The 17,559-nt window shown below is 40.9% G+C and overlaps 1 protein-coding gene across 4 annotated transcripts; it reads left to right on the forward strand.

Moving 5' to 3' along the window:
- Positions 1–2,583: 2,583 nt before the first annotated feature.
- On the forward strand, positions 2,584–8,762 carry nme3 (NME/NM23 nucleoside diphosphate kinase 3). Of its 4 annotated transcripts, none has more exons than XM_014192166.2 (5): positions 2,584–2,759; positions 5,518–5,648; positions 5,931–6,032; positions 6,200–6,312; positions 6,626–8,762. In XM_014192166.2, the coding sequence occupies exons 2-5, from the start codon at positions 5,523–5,525 to the stop codon at positions 6,741–6,743; spliced, it is 459 nt and encodes a 152-aa protein (XP_014047641.1). In that variant the 5' UTR covers positions 2,584–2,759; positions 5,518–5,522; the 3' UTR covers positions 6,744–8,762.
- The last annotated feature ends 8,797 nt before the right edge of the window (positions 8,763–17,559 follow it).

Below are 17,559 nucleotides of genomic sequence, written 5' to 3' on the forward strand. Positions count from 1 at the left end.
ATCCTGGTCCAAAACAGTGACGTCCCTTGCTCGACGAATTGTGTTCTTCAATTGTGCCATGTTGCGAGGTTGGTACACTTGCATGAATGATGCATTTGGGGTTGGTGGTGGATTATTGGTCATGTCTGAGTATATTTTGCCAGGTGTTTCAGTCTTTCGCCTGGCCATTTCATCTATAATTGGAGCCGATCGGATGAAATCCCTTGCTCGCTGCTGTTGGCTGTTGCCGTGGGGGTGGGGGACAGCGGAGTGTGCCTGCTCACCAAAGTAGTGAATTAGCACAGTATGAGGCTGATGCAGCAAATCATACTCCCTTTTTTGGAGCCCTAGTGCTTCCTTCCCTGCATAGTACCCTTAGTTTTGGTGAACGGCGAGGAAGGCTGTGGGATCCCTTCTGAATCCATCGCTTTTGGTCCGCCTTCCAGTCCTCAAATGACAAGGAACTACCCACAAACATAAAAATGTCTCCAGGCTTGGGGTGGAGTGGTGGAAGGTGGGATACGTTAGCGCGATCAACCGTTTCAATCATTTCAGCTACTTGTGCTGGTGTTAAAGGCAGCAGGCAAGTGGTGTATACTTGCTGGGGTATTGATTGGTGGACCTGGGGTAGTGATGGGGCAATCTGGGAGACGGAGGGGGGGTTGCGCATTGGCTATCCTTCCCTTACTCCACAGAGAGTTGACGACGATAGCTGAGGGTGTTCGACCTTTCCAGTTCAATGACCAGCATACATTTTCCTGATGGTAACCCACTGCTGTAAATTCTTCTGGTTAGAGGCCTAACCTTTTAACAACTGAGGCAATGTCATCAAAAGTTGGGGCCCTCTTTCTTGGAAAATTACATTGGTATAAGTATGGAGATGACACTTAGGACAAGTTTTCCAGACAGGTACAGGCTAACTATATGGAATGTTATATGGAAAAATGTCCCCTAGTGCTTCAAATAGTTTACAAAGCCAGATTTGGGTCCATTCAGAATAAATTGAGACCTGTTACATTCTACATCCGTTACTTCATTTTGAATGGAAATAATCAGTATGCAGAATTTGACATTGAACGTAAAGGACATGGATTGAAAGTGAATTACATTAGCTGAAAAAATAAAACCATATCCCCCGTAATCAATGATAAAATACACAAGGGGACATTTTGAGATTTGGTCATGTATCAGCAGTTGGTTAGAAAATAAAGGTTTGTCACATACACATATGTTATCGCAGGTGCAGCAAAATGTTGGTTTCCAGCTCCAACAATGCAGTAATACCTAACAATACAAAACACACAATCCTAAAAATGTATATAATAAATATTAGAACAGGTATTGCCAGTCACAATTAGCCATATCAGCTACAAAAATGTAGATTGTTAAGTTAGTCTAGCCAGTTATCTAAACTTCTAGTAATAATAGCCCGATACTGACTGGGCACGTGCCCAAGGGCCCTGACCTCCAGGAGGCCCCCAATGATTTTGTTAGTCACTCTCACTCAGATATGGTTAACATTGCATAAGTCTTAGCAAAATGTGCAGAATTGCAGCAAATTTACTGTAGTACTGCACCTTCTCGGCTCCATGGCAAAATTACTCTAATTGCATGAAATGTATTAAAAAAATTCTAAACTGCTCTCCACCCAATGGCAACATTTCCACAATTGAAATGTAAATAAATTCAACAATTTCCATTTCGCTCCTCCGTCAAGGGGGATGTAAACTTCTGACTTCAACTGCATATATATAAATATATATACACTGTATGATATATGGTAAACCATGAAATGTAGATTAAATATTTGTGAAATTAAAACTGCAGAGAAATACAGTATATATATATAATGTAGTGGAGTACTTTAAATACATTTATGTTAAGTAATTTACACCACTGGACTTGAAAGTAACACCTCAATTACCTCGACTAACTGGTTCCCCGGCACATTGACTCTGTACCGGTACTCCCTGTATATAGCCTCGCTGTTGTTATTTTACTGCTGCTTTTTTATTATTGTTAATTTTATGTATTATTTTTTACTTAACACGTACTTTTCTTAAAACTCAATTGTTGGTTAAGGGCTTGTAAGTAAGCATTTCATTGTAAGGTCTACACCTGTAGTATGTGGCGCATGTGACAAATTCAATTTGATTTGATCTGTTACACATGAAAACATGTTGTGAACCTGGTGTGATATTATTGAAACTATGCTGACACCTAGTGGACATCAAGTGGAACTACACCACACTATAACCCTAAAACAGATAGGATGCTTTACATACATTGCTATTTTTTATTAGACACTAATATACATGTCCAATAAACAGACATTCAAAAGTCGGAATGTAAAGCACAAACGACTGGAAAGTTCTTCAAAAGCAGCTGTAGTGAGTCAAGGATCTTGAGGTTACCTGAAATAGGTCAAAGCATATATTAAATTGAACTCAACAACATCTTCGACACAGACAGAAGTTACCTGCTATATTTGGGCAACAGGATTAACACAGAGAGAACTTGGCAAAATACAATGTATGTTTCTGTATTACGAGTAGGCTGGTATATACAGTATCATCGGTAACAATTGTGTACAAGCCACCTAGCTAATAAAATATTGGAGCTAGCAGTCATTAGTTAAGTTACATGTTAACCATAACGATAGCCTAATTGAGGCGCAGTAGAGTTCACTGGCCGAATGCCGACACACCGGAAATAATAACTAAAACATTAAACGAGAAATGGTGGAGGCTACCAGAATGAATTTTTCGGGAATAAACGTGGTGAATGAAACACGTAAATACATAGCACACTCCCTACCCGGTATCCAATTCCACCGCGATACAACTTTGTATGCGTTATTTGTTGGCAACCTTGTTATTTACGAAGATTTTGGAACAGATTCCTCTTGGAACGTTCCACAAATTATACCAACCAGGGTCAAATTAACATGTTTGGACTGCAGTCCTTGTCTCCATTGACAGTCCACGTTAATGCATGGCGGTATCTTATGAAGCTAGGAAGATGTTCGGTAACTTGGTGAAAGGTATCAGTAGCTTCACTCGGCTGAATTATGGCATGAATCACTCCACACAGTGCGCGTTCGCGCCCTACTTCCTGGCTGCCTTCCGAAGATACGTGAAGGTATAGGACTTTCTTCTCTATTTTCACTTTTTCCCCGTGGATGATGCAACGATGATTTTCCTCTTGACTATATTGGCAAGTGTTTTCCAAACAGGTTGGTTGCACTTATTATGGGTTTATATGACATTTCCTGAATTTCATAGTGTTGATTGAAGTTAAATGCATTGCATATGTTCGATACTGGTTTGCTTGCAGCAGACTGGCGGTAGTGGTTAGTATTCGCAGCTATAGTCATTCAAGTTTTCACCTGACACTGTAGGCCTACATAGTATGAACGTAGCAGAAGGTTCAGCGTTATTTTGCGAATGGAGTGGGACTCTATTGCCTTGTGACATTTGTGTGATCGTCGATCGATTGCTGTTCCGTAAGTTGCCAATATTGGAGGGCCAGGGTAGAAGTTCAAGCCGGTTTTAATCATAGCCGCTGTCACATTGGCTTTTTCATAGGCTACATTACCATTCAAATGCGTTGATAGCCTATTTATCGTCACAAGAAGTTGTCTTTATAGTGCTTTCCTATGTCTACGCTTCGGAGTTCTAATGCTGCATTCAAAACAACTGCGAACTCGGGAAAAGACGAGCTCCGATTGGGTAAAAGCCTCTTTCTAGAGCTCCGAATGTTCGAGCTGAAGATCACTGAGGTCATGATTTGACCTCGTTTTTCCCCGAGTTCCCAGTTCTCTTGAAAGCACCACAAGCAACAAAGCAAATGGGTTGTCACTAGTTACCACAGCCGCAAAGAAATAACCCCGCCAATTTCTTTAATTTATCTTCTTAAATTTTGATTGTCAACATAACCCTTAACCACACTGCTAACCTTATTCCTAACGTTAAATGAAGCACAATTTTGTTTTTTTGTACAGCCAATTCTGACTTTGTGGCTGTGGTAACTAGTGGAAACCGAGCAACGCTTTCACAAAAACCTGCACTGATCACGTGATCGTGCCAGCTGTACCCAGATAGGAAGAGGAAGGGAGTGGCCAAACTCGGCGGAAAATCTGTCTCCCTCCAGCAGGTGGTGTTGTTTTACTTAGCAAGCAAGGAGTTTTTGTATGGAGGTCAATGAGTGTGTCGAAATTTGGTCAACAAAAACTTAAATGGCTTATTTGGTCGAATAAGTGTTGTAATGCACACATTGTTTTGAGTGTACTGATATAAGTAGGACACGTGATATCCTGGCAACTTTGAGAAAAAACACTATCGGAATTGTCGCGAGATGGCTATGCATATTCATATCATGAGGCTAGTAGCATAGCATCTCTTCATTGGATACGGGCGGTTGACATCGACAACCCTCGTCGAATATTACAATGAGATGTGTCCACCAATCCAAAGAAACGATAGGCGGGAGCTAGTCAGCCTGCCGTTCTTCTTTGTGGACAATGACTCCAATTGTTAGGGCGGAGAGACATGTATTTTGTCAGTGTACCCATCATCTTTGCTGTAACATAGTTACAACGATTACATCACGGACACTGTATCCAGTTTCACTATTTGCCACAAAGTCAAAATTGTCTAGGCCTACAGTATATCAAAACAATTCATGAAAACAAAATTGTGCTTTTTGGTTTCATTTAAGGTTAGGCATAAGGTTAGTAGTGTGGTTAAGGTTAGGGTTATGTAATCAGATTTTAATAAGAGGAATTGTAGTAATATGCGGGGTTTAGCGCCGGTGACGCTAGCAATCTGATTGGTTGGTGGCACTCACACAAGAGCACCTCGGCGCAAGCAATTCTATGATATGGGACGAAGAAAACGGTCATTGCCTGTTCAGCAGGGGGAAAATGAGGATTTGGAGGCAAAACATGCACGAATTGAGGAATCTGATGGTAAGGTGCTATTTCATATTTCACGCAAGCCAAAAGGTATGGTTTACAAGCAACACTTTATCGAAGGTGTGGGGGTGTGTGTAATCCGACACCTGCTCAGCTCAACAGTTAACTAAATCCTCTCTAGAACATATTAAATTGGCCATGAGATATTGTAGTAATAGATGTGATATTTTATTGCTTGTACTTGCTTGGACTGATATTAGGTGTATCACACATGATTGTTAAAAAGAAGAATTTGTCACACACCGGATAGGTGCAGTGAAATGTTTTGTTTTACAGGGTTAGCGATTGTAGTGTGGCGCCCCTGGAGCAAATTCGGGTTAAGTGCCTTGCTCATTCGAACCAGCAACCTTTCAGTTACTGACCCAACGCTCTAACTGCTAGGCTACCTGCCACCCTAACAGATTTGTACGTTTGCCATAATCAGTGGGCTAGATGGAGTTTCCACCATATTGCTCACACACCCCAGCTGCCTATTTCAAATCTACGAGGTATGGCCAATCAACAAATGTCATAGGCTAGGGGTTGATTTGGGACTGGACATGATGGTCATGCTTTCGTCCTAGGTTGGATGGGCGTCAACGAGCACAGCTTCATAGCTGTGAAACCGGATGGTGTGCACCGGAGGCTAGTGGGAGAGATCATCCGGCGCTTTGAGAAAAAGGGCTTCAGATTGGTGGGAATGAAACTAGTCCAGGTTAGAGCACACACCATGACGCACATCCATCAAACACACACGCGAGGAGAAGAACCACTTCATTTGACGGCTTATTAACATAGTTTACAACACTTGTACGCCATCTTTCAAAACAAACAGGCAATAATCAGCCTTTCCAGAGCAGTGTGAAGGGGGTAACTGGAGAAATCTTGTAAGACATATTTAAATAAAATATGTGATTTATGTTTGGGAAAGGGGCTTATGATATACTGTCTGTGTTTGATCTCTCTCTGATGTGATGTGGCTGTGTGTGTTCGCCAGGCGTCCGAGGATCTCTTGAGAGAGCACTACTGGGACCTGAAAGACAAACCCTTCTTCAATGGATTGGTGCGCTACATGAGCTCTGGACCCATCGTTGCCATGGTGAGATAGCATGCATACTACTACATACACAGCTACCCTCTCCCGCTCAAGACATTTTACATATTTTATTAGGGTTTACACAATTTTAACGGTTACTGGTTATCCACGTTAATGTGCACATCCCTAGTTGTGCAATTGTTCATCCAGGTGTGTATATGTGTGTTTAGGTGTGGCAAGGTCTGGATGTGGTGAAGATGTCTCGCAAGATGCTGGGAGAGACCAACCCGGCAGACTCCCTACCAGGAACCATCAGAGGAGACTACTGTATGGAAGTGGGCAGGTAAAATGTGTCTGTGTATTGTGTGTGTAACTGGTGTGAAATGGCTAGCTAGCGGGGTGCGCGCTAATAGCGTTTCAATCAGTGAGGTCACTTGCTCTGAGACCTTGAAGTAGTTGTTTTCCTTGCTCTGTAAGGGCCACCGATTTTGTGGAGCAATAGGTAATGATGATTCGTGGGAGGCAGTTGTTGATGTGTGCAGAGGGTCCCTTGTTCGAGCCCAGGTAGGGGCGAGGAGAGGGATGGAAGCAATACTGTTACATGTGTTATCATCAGTGACCATGAAATTATATCTTGTTGACTTTCTGTGTTGTAGGAATGTGATCCATGGCAGTGACTCTGTGGAGAGCGCTCAGAGAGAGATCTCTCTGTGGTTCAGGCAGAATGAGCTACAGTGCTGGGAGGACAGCAGCGGACACTGGATCTACGAGTGACACACACACACCACTTGTAGACCACCCAAGTGCCTTCAGAAACGATTTACTTTTTCCACATTTTGTTTTTCTAAGCAGGATTAAAATTGATTTAATTGTCTTTTTTTTGTCAATGGCCTACACAATACTTTGTGAAAGTGAAAGAAATTCTAACATATGTACAACATATGTACAAATATTCATGAAAAATAGAACACTAATACATCTTTGATAAGTATTCATACCCCTGAGTCAATACATGTTAGAATAACCTTTGGCAGCAATTACAGCAGTGAGTCTTTCTGGGTAAGTCTCTAAGAGCTTTACACACCTGGATTATACAATATTTGCACATTATTCTTTTGAAAATTCTGTCAAGTTGGGTGTTGATCATGCTAGACAGCTATTTTCAAGTCTTGCCATATATTTTCAAGCTGATTTAAGTGAAAACTGCAACTACGCCACTCAGGAACATTCAATGTTGTCTTGGTAAGCAACGCCATTGCCTTCAGAAAGTATTCACACCCCTTTTCCCACATTTTGTTGTTACAGCCTGAATTTAAAATTGATTAAATTGAGATTGTGACACTGTCCTACACACAATACCCCATAATGTCAAAGTGGATTTAGGTATATTATTATTATTTTTTTTACAAATTAATAATTTAAAAGCTGAAATGTTTTGAGTCAATAAGTATTCTACCCCTTTGTTATGGCAAGCCTAAATAAGTTCAGGAGTAAAAATTTGCCACACAAGTTGCATGGACACTCTATGTCCAATAATAGTAGTGTTTACATTTTTTTTTATGACTACCTCATCTCTGTACCCCACACATATCTGTAAGGTCCAGCAGTAGATCAGTGAATTTCAATCACAGATTTAACCACAAAGACCAGGGGGGTTTTTGAAAGCCTCGCAAAGGACACCAATGGGTATAAAAAAGCATTAAATATCCCTTTGAACATGGTGAAGTTATGAATTACATTTTGGATGGTGTATCAATACACCTAGTCACTACAAAGATACAGGTCTCCTTCCTAACGACGTTGCCAAAGAGGAAGAAAATCTCGCTGGGATTTCACCATGAGGCCAATGGTGACTTTAAACCAGTTACAGCATTAAATGGCTGTGATAGGAGAAAACTGAGGATGGAGAAACAATATTGTAGTTACTCCACAATACTAACCTAAATGAAAGAGTGAAAAGAAGGCAGCCTGTGCAGAAAAAAAAAGTCAAAACATGCATCCTGTTTGCAATAAGGCACTAAAGTAAAATTGCCAAACATTTTGAAATTAACTATGTCCTGAATACAAAGCATTAGGTTTGGGGCAAATCCAACACAATGCATCACTGAGTACCACTCTTCATATTTCCAAGTATGGTGGTGGCTGAATCATGTTATGGGTATGCTTGTCATCAGCAAGGACTAGGGAGTTTTTTAGGATAAAAATACATTAAATAGAGCTAAGCACAGGCAAAATCCTATTGCAAAACCTGGTTCAGTCTGCTTTCCAACAGACACTGGGAAACAAAGTCACCTTTCAGCAGGACAATAACCTAAAACACAAAGCCAAATATACACTGGAGTTGTTCCTGAGTGGCCTAGTTACAGTTTTGACTTAAATTAGCTTGAAAATCTATGACAAGACTTGAAAATGGCTGTCTAGCAATGATTAACAACCAACTTGACAGAGCTTGAGGAATTTTTTAAATAATAATGTAATTATTGTAGAATCCAGGGTCCCGATCCAAGTTAAGCGAGCTTAAATGGTACGTAATTCACTTTTTATGCACTTTTCTCTCTGCTTATTCTGACCTTAAATCTTAAAGGAAAACTCCACCGAAAAACAAAAGTTTTGGTATTTGGTTAATTAGTGCATTGCTGATCTAGTCCCAAAACGTTTTGCATGTCAGCAATCAAGTTTTCAAGATGTCTAACTTTGAAAATACAGAAATCTGACCCGTATGATGCATTTAGCATTATTTGATGCAAAACACAGATGTTTCATGAGATGAAATAAAAGATCCCTGAAATGTTTCATACGCGCAAAAAGCTTATTTCTCTCAAATGCTGTTCACAATTGTTTGCATCCCTGTTATTGAGCATTCCTCCTTCGCCAAGATAATCCATCCACCTGACAGGTGTGGCATATTAAGAAGCTGATTAAACAGCATGATTATTACACAGGTGCACCTTGTGCGGGGGGCAGTAAAAGGCCACTCTAAAATGTGCAGTTTTGCCAAACTAAACAACGCCACATGACCCCTCGAGTTTTGAGGGAGTGTGCAATTGGCATGCTGACTGCAGGAATGACCACCAGAGCTGTTGCCAGATAATTGAATGTTAATTTCTCTACCATAAGCCGTCTCCAACCTCGTTTTAGAGAATTTGGCAGTACGTCCAACCGGCCTCACAACTACAGACCACGTGTAACTACGCCAGCCCAGGACCACCACATCCGGCTTCTTCCCTGGCATAGCCGCAGGAAGTAGTTTGGGGGTGGGGGTGCTGCAAAAATGCTTGCCCGTGCTGAAGATGTCTATTTTGGTCCAGTAAAACAGGACTAGTAAAGGCCCAGAGCACTCATTTTGTGAAAACATTTTAACTAAACGTATTTGAGTGTTTACCAGCACTTGTAACTTGTCTGATTATTATCTGAAAAAAAATAATAATATGATAATACTTGTGGAATATAAAAATACTTGTTTGATATACAGTGCATTCAGAAAGTATTCAGACTCCAGAGTTCCTCTGTGGAGATGGGAGAACCTTCCAGAAGGACAGCCATCTCTGCAGCACTCCACCAATCAGGCCTTTATGGTAGAGTGGCCAGACGGAAGCCACTCCTCAGTAGAAGGCACATGACAGCCCGCTTGGAGTTTGCCAAAAGGCACCTAAAGGACTCTTAGACCATGAAAAAAAGATTATCTGGTCTGATGAAACCAAGATTTGACTCTGGCCTCAATGCCAAGCGTCATGTCTGGAGGAAACCTGGTACCATCCCTACGGTGAAGCATGGTGGTGGCAGCATCATGCTGTGGGGAGGTTTTTCATTGGCAGGGACTGGGAGACTAGTCAGGATTGAGGGAAGATGAACGGAGCAAAGTACAGAGAGATCCTTGAAAACCTGCTCCATAGCGCTCAGGACCTCAGACTGGGGCGAAGGTTCACCTTCCAACAGGACAAAAACCCTAAGCACACAGTCAAGACAACACAGGAGTGGCTTTGGGACAAGTTTCTGAATGTCCTTGAGTGGCAAGCCAGAGCCCGGACTTGAACCCGATCAAACTTCTTTGGATAGAGCTGAAAATAGCTGTGCAGCGACGCTCTCCAACCAACCTGACAGACCTTGAGAGGATCTGCAGAGAAGAATGGGAGAAACTCCCCAAATACAGGTATGCCAAATTTGTAACGTCATACCCAAGATGACTCGAGGCTGTAATCGCTGCCAAATGCGATTCAACAAATACTGAGTAAAGGGTCTGAATACTTACAGTTGAAATCGTATATACACCTTAGCCAAATACATTTAAACTCAGTTTTTCACAATTCCTGACATTTAATCCTAGTAAAAATTCACTGTCTTAGGTCAATTAGGATCACCACTTTATTTTAAGAATGTGAAATGTCAGAATAATAGTAGAAATAATTATTTATTTCATCTTTTATTTCTTTCATCACATTCCCAGTGTGTCAGAAGTTTACATAAACTCAATTAGTATTTGGTAGCATTGCCTTTAAATTGTTTAACTTGGGTCAAATGTTTCGGGTAGCCTTCCACAAGCTTCCCACAATAAGTTGGGTGAATTTTGGCCCTTTCCTCCTGACAGAGCTGGTGTAACTGAGTCATGTTTGTAGGCCTCCTTGCTCACACATGCTTTTCAGTTCTGCCCACAAATTGACATTTTAGTCATTTAGCAGACACTCTTATCCAGAGTGACTTACAGCAGTGAATGCCTACATTTCATTTCATGCATTTTTGTTTTGTACTGGCCCCCCTGTGGGAATCAAACCCACAACCCTGGCATTACATACACCATGCTGGCGTTGCAAACACCATGCTCTACCAACTGAACCACAGGGAAATTCTCTATAGGATTGAGGTCAAGGCTTTTTGATGGCCACTCCAATACCTTGACTTTGTTGTCCTTAAGCCATTTTGCCACAACTTTGGAAGCATGCTTGGGGTCATTGTTCATTTGGAAGACCCATTTGCCACCAAGCTTTAACTTCCTGTCTGATGTCTTGAGATGTTGCTTCAATATATCCACATAATTTGTTGTTATGTGTATATGTATATATTGTTATATGTATATCCACATAATTGTTCCGGAACTCCAATTTGAGCAGCAGCAGCTGAAAAATGAGCTCCTACAAATATTGAAATTTACATGGTTTTTAGAGTGAAGTACATCGGAAAAAAGCAAAAGAAAACTGCAAGACTGAATAGGAGAAAAAACTAGCAACAAACAAAGAAGATAGGCTTTTGAAAAATAACAATTTTTCATAAAATTGTAGTTAGCTAGCTGAATTGTTTACCAGTTGCTAAGCAGTTGCTAGGGACTCTTTTGGAAGAAGCTATCTAGCTAACGAAGAACAACAAAGAATATCTAGTTAACAGAAGAAAAGAAAGAGAAAATCAGGACAGAAGAAAAAGGATATCAAAGTGAAACAGTTCTCTAAAGACACAGGAGACAATAATACAAGAAACAACACTTCTGTAGCTTGTCAACTATGTGTCTGTCTATCCCTGTTCTCTCCTCTCTGCACAGGCCATACAAACGCTTCACACCGCGTGGCCGCTGCCACTCTAACCTGGTGGTCCCAGCGCACACGACCCACGTGGAGTTCCAGGTCTCCGGCAGCCTCTGGAACTGCTGGTCTGCAGCCAACAAGGCTGAGCCATTAAACCCCTACAACTCATCCAGAACGCCGCAGCCCGTCTGGTGTTCAACCTTCCCAAGTTCTCTCACGTCACCCCACTCCTCCGCTCTCTCCACTGGCTTCCAGTTGAAGCTCGCATCCGCTACAAGACCATGGTGATTGCCTACGGAGCTGTGAAGGGAACGGCACCTCCATACCTTCAGGCTCTGATCAGGCCCTACACCCAAACAAGGGCACTGCGTTCATCCACCTCTGGCCTGCTGGCCCCCCTACCTCTGAGGAAGCACAGTTCCCGCTCAGCCCAGTCAAAACTGTTCGCTGCTCTGGCACCCCAATGGTGGAACAAGCTCCCTCACGACGACAGGACAGCGGAGTCAATCACCACCTTCCGGAGACACCTGAAACCCCACCTCTTTAAGGAATACCTAGGATAGGATAAAGTAATCCTTCTAACCCCCCCCTTAAAAGATTTAGATGCACTATTGTAAAGTGGTTGTTCCACTGGATATCATAAGGTGAATGCACCAATTTGTAAGTCGCTCTGGATAAGAGTGTCTGCTAAATGACTTAAATGTAAATGTAAATGTAATTTCCCTTCCTCATGTAGCCATCTATTTTGTGAAGTGCACCAGTCCCTCCTGCAGCAAAGCACCTCCACAACATAATGCTGCCACCCTGTGCTTTACGGATGGGATGATGTTCTTCGGCTTGCAAGCCTCCCCTTTTTTCCTCCAAACATAACAATGGTCATTATGGCCAAACAGTTCTATTTTTGTTTCATCAGACCAGAGGACATTTCTCCAAAAAGTACCATTTTTGTCCCCATGTGCAGTTACAAACCATAGTCTGGCTTTTTTTATGGCAGTTTTGGAGCAGTGGCTTCTTCCTTGCTGAGCAGCCTTTTAGGTTATGTTAATATAGGACTCGTTTTACTGTGGCTATAGATACTTTTGTACCTGTTTCCTCCAGCATCTTCACAAGGTCCTTTGCTGTTGTTCTGGGATTGATTTGCACTTTTCGCACCAAAGTACATTCATCACTTGGAGACGGAACGCGTCTCCTTCCTGAGCGGTATGACGGCTGCGTGGTCCCATGGTGTTTATACTTGCATACCATTGTTTGTACAGATGAACGTGGTACCTTCAGGCGTTTGTAAATTGCTCCCAAGGATGAACCAGACTTGTGGAGGTCTACAATTGTTTTTCTGAGGTCTTGGCTGATTTATTTTGATTTTCCCATGATGTCAAGCAAAGTGGCACTGAGTTTGAAGGTAGGCCTTGAAATACATCCACAGGTACACTTCCAATTGACTCAAATTATGTAAATTAGCCTAGCAGAAGCTTCTAAAGCCATGATATCATTTTCTGGAATTTTCCAAGCTGTTTAAAGACACAGTCAGTGGTAGTAGTGTATGTAAACTTCTGACCCACTGGAATTGTGATACAGTGAATTATAAGTGAAATAATCTGTCTGTAAACAATTCTTGGAAAAATGACTTGTGTCATGCACAACGTAGATATCCTAACCGACTTGCCAAAACTATAGTTTGTTAACAAGAAATTTGTGAAGTGGTTGAAAAATGAGTTTTAATGACTCCAACCTAAGTGTATGTAAAATTCCGACTTAAACTGTATGTAAATGTGATTAAAAAAAAATATTCGAAATTTGCAAACATTTCTAAAAACCTGTTTTTGCTATGTCATTTGGGGTATTGTGTGTAGATTGATTAGGGGGGGGAAATTATTTAATCAATTTTAGAATAAGGCTGTAATGTAACAAAATGTGGAAAAAGTCAAGGGGTCTGAATGCAATATGTTTTCCAGTTTCTTGAAATACTTTGCAAATGCAACTTACTTCTTTGTGAAAACTGAAATGGTCTATTCATTCATTTTCCATATTAGTAAACTCTCTTATCCACAGCATACATGAGTGCATACATTTTCATACTGGTTCCCCAATGGAATCGAACCCACAACCCTAGCATTGCAAGCACCATGCTGTACCAATTGAGCCACATTATCACTTCATCACAAACCACTTGATGGCTCAATGTGCTCAATTACTGTATTGTGCATTGTTTTTCATCATGGTGATGAAAAGTCTACAGGTACAAACCTAGATGACCAGCCTATGTACAATACAGTAAAGTACATTTACATTAAGTGGTTTGTAAGGATGGTAAATTAATACTACACCAAGAGTGGTTGTTTTCCATGTTATTTGATCAAGAGAAATATTTAATTTGATGTGGATGTTTTGTGTCTTTGCCCATAACTTTGCACCTTTTGATGTAAATGGACAGGGTTTAATTGTTTCTGGATACCATTAGAATGACAATCGCAGAGAATGGGACAGCAACTCTTAAAATTCCAACTATTGAATCCTGCAAGATACTGTTCTTAATTATTCAACTACCTCTTTTGCCAAAGGAGGGATGATGAAAAAAAAAATGTTTAGTCTGCAATACCTCTAATATTAATTAGTAAAGGCCCAATGCACTACTTTTGTGTATGTTTTTATTCTATTTTTATTTTATTCTGATTGTTCAGGGGGTGCTGCAGCATCTTCAGTACCCCTACTTCCTACGACTATGCCTGTGGGATGATCTTAGACCAGCCACCTGGGCAGCTGATGAAACTGTGGGTTTGCACAACATAAGAAAGCTCATCTGTGTGCTCGTCCTCCTCACCAGGGTCTTGACTTGACTGCAGTTCAGCGTCTTAACTGATTTCAGTGGGCAAATGCTCACCTTCGATGGCCACTGGCATGCTGGAGAAGTGTGCTTTTAAACAGATTAATCCCGGTTTCAACTGTGCTGGAAAGATGCCAGACCTGTATGGTGTCATGTGGGTGAGCGGTTTGCTGATGTCAGAATGGTGAACAGAGTGCCCCATGATGGTGATGGGGTTATTGTATAGGCAGTGTCATGATTGTCCTGTGAGGATCAGAATGGGTCAGATAAGACTTGTGGAGGGTGACAGTAATCAGGCCTCTCTCTCCCACAGAGGGGAGAGGGGGAGCTGCTGGATGGTCGACCGTTCACACCCGGTTGTTAATTACAAGAGAGGGAGACTCTCTTGCTCTACAATATTGGCTAATGGAATGTCTTTTGTCTCCAGAGACTTTTGCCCTCCTAAAACTCTAACGTCCAAAAGTGGATAATGGAACAATAATTTTAACATGGGGAATGTGGGAAAGGGTCAGTGGGGAACTATGGAAAACGAATGTAATATTGGTTTTCATTTTGTGATGTTATTAAAAACTGTATGAACCAAATACTGTAACTTGGAAAGGATACCCCTTTATCTGTCAAGTTTTCATCCAATATGTCGTACATACAATATTTTGTTAAGATAGGAATGTGATTTTAGTTTTCTAATAGGGTAATAGTTTTGATATCCTTTGCACATTATGTAGCCACGCCCTGAGTGAGGTCGGAGAGCTTGTCAGCATTGACAGAATGCCACCTTTGACTAAGAGTGCATAAAGGCTTGGAAGAGAAATCAACATTTAGACCAGGAAAGGTGAGGCGAGAGCTACATGTTTAAATGGTTGAAACTCAACCTCAACAAGCGGTGAGGAAATAAACTCACCTTCCTTTAGACCAGAGAGACGAAGAGCTGCAGCTCATGTCCATCATGGTCCAAAGCCTGAATACCAACACGAGGAGGAAGAGGCGAGAAGCTCACCTCAGACAATCACTGGTACAGTTGATTAGCTGTCTTAAGTCAGATATCGAGAATAGCGAATCTAAGTGAGGCCATATTACTACGCTCATCACCAATGGGAACCGTCAACATGGTTGGTTATCTTCCAGAGTGAACAACAGTAGAAGACAGGAAATAGAAGAACCCATTCGGACAATCAGAGCCATACAGCTGGAAAGCCAACAACTTTCCTGAAAAGGCTTGGATTCGACCGAGATAAACAATGAATGAGGGCATTTCACACGTAAATACATTCCTGATTTCTTAATTCAAACAGGTGACGGTTTGTGTGCAAGGTATATGATTAATGTGAGGACAGTCCTAGAATGTATACATGATGTACACAAGTGTGCCTTTTTCTTTCTCTCTCTCTTCCCCCCTCTCCATCTATGTTGTAACAAGCCATCATATCTTGTCAGTCCACTAGGGACTTTTGTCTCATGTAAGTGTGTGTATTCTGTGTTATTATTTCATTAGTTAGTAAATAAATGATTAAACCAATACTGAATAATGCGCAAGGCTGGGGTTTTTGCAGATCCAAGAAGGCTACGATTGTTCAGAATGAGTATTTGATAAGAGGTAATGATTAATAAGATGACTGTTTATCGGTTATAGGTAAAGACCTTATAGAGTTTAATTCAGGAGATGGTAACTCTAAACAACTTCTTCCGTGGTGCCCCAAATCCTAATGAGTTAATTGTTACATGATTAATTTAATCGGGTAACAATTAAACATAGTTAGTGGATTAAATAAATAACAGTCATCAGATTAATGACAGTAAAGTCAGAACATTTTATCGATGGCAATTTGAATGCACAGAGATACCGTGACGAGATCCTGAGGCCCATTGTCGTGCCATTCATCTGCCGCCATCACCTCATGTTTCAGCATGATGATGCACAGCCCAATGCTGCAACGATCTGTACGTAATTCCTAGAAGCTGAAAATGTCCCAGTTCTTCCATGGCCTGCATACTCACCAGGCATTTCACCCATTGAGAATGTTTGGGATGCTCTGGATCAACGTGTACGACAGCGTATTCCAGTTCCCAACAAAATACAGCAGCTTCACACAGCCATTGAAGAGGAGTGGGACAACATTCCACAGGCCGCATTCAACAGCCTGATCAACTCTATGCAAAGGAGATGTGTCGTGCTGCATGAGGCAAATAGTGGTCACACCAGATACTGACTGGTTTTCTGATCCACGCACTACCTTTAAAAAAAAAAGTTATCTGTGACAAACAGATGCATATCTGTATTCCCAGTCATGTGAAATCCATAGAGTAGGGCCTAATTAATTTATTTCCTTATATGATCTGTAACTCAGTAAAATCTTTGAAACTGTTGCATGTTGCGTTTATATTTTTAAATCTACCAATTGGTGCTGAAACGGAGACGAATATGCATATATTTATTTAGATGGATTTCTTTCATTGACGCCTAATATTCTGAACCCGATATATATATATAACTAGATATGTTCTATTGAGTCTGTCATCAAAATTCAAACTAAAAGGTACACCGTATTTAAAGGTTTGGCTTAAGATAAATGTACTAAAAACCCTATTGAATGAAAACTCCATGAGAAAATCCATTGGCCAGTAAGTAGGAGGGTTTGCAGTGGTTGAATTACCACACCAGTAAATACTTATGTAAATTCGATATTTCTGTAATTCATTTTAAATAAATTTGCTAACTTTTCTATAAAATTGTTTTCACTTTGTCATTATTGGGTACTGTGTGTAGATGGGTGAGATTATCATTTTTTAAATTCAGGCTGTAACAAAACAAAATGTGTTATAAGTGAAGGGGTATGAATAGTTTCTGAAGGCACTGTATATTTGGCCTTGTGTTTTAGGTTATTGTCCTGCTGAAAGGTGTCTCCCAGTGTCTGTTGGAAAGCAGAATGAACCAGGTTTTCCTCTAGGATTTTGCATGTGCTTAGATCTATTCTGTTTATTTTTATCATAAAAAAACTCCCTAGTCCTTGCCGATGACAAGCATACCCATAACATGATGCTGCCACCACCAGGCTTGAAAATATTAAGAGTGGCACTCAGTGATGTGTTGTGTTGGTTTTGCCCCAAACATAAGACTTTGTATTCAGGAATTAAAGTACATTTCTTTGCCACATTTTTTGCAGTTTTACTTTAGTGCCTTATTGCAAACCTTGATGCATGTTTTGGAATATTTTTATTTTGCATTGGCTTCCTTCTTTTGACTCTGTCAATTAAGGTTAAT

This window comes from Salmo salar, chromosome ssa03 (genome assembly GCF_905237065.1).
Source record: "Salmo salar chromosome ssa03, Ssal_v3.1, whole genome shotgun sequence".
In the NCBI taxonomy this organism is placed as follows: Eukaryota; Metazoa; Chordata; class Actinopteri; order Salmoniformes; family Salmonidae; genus Salmo; species Salmo salar.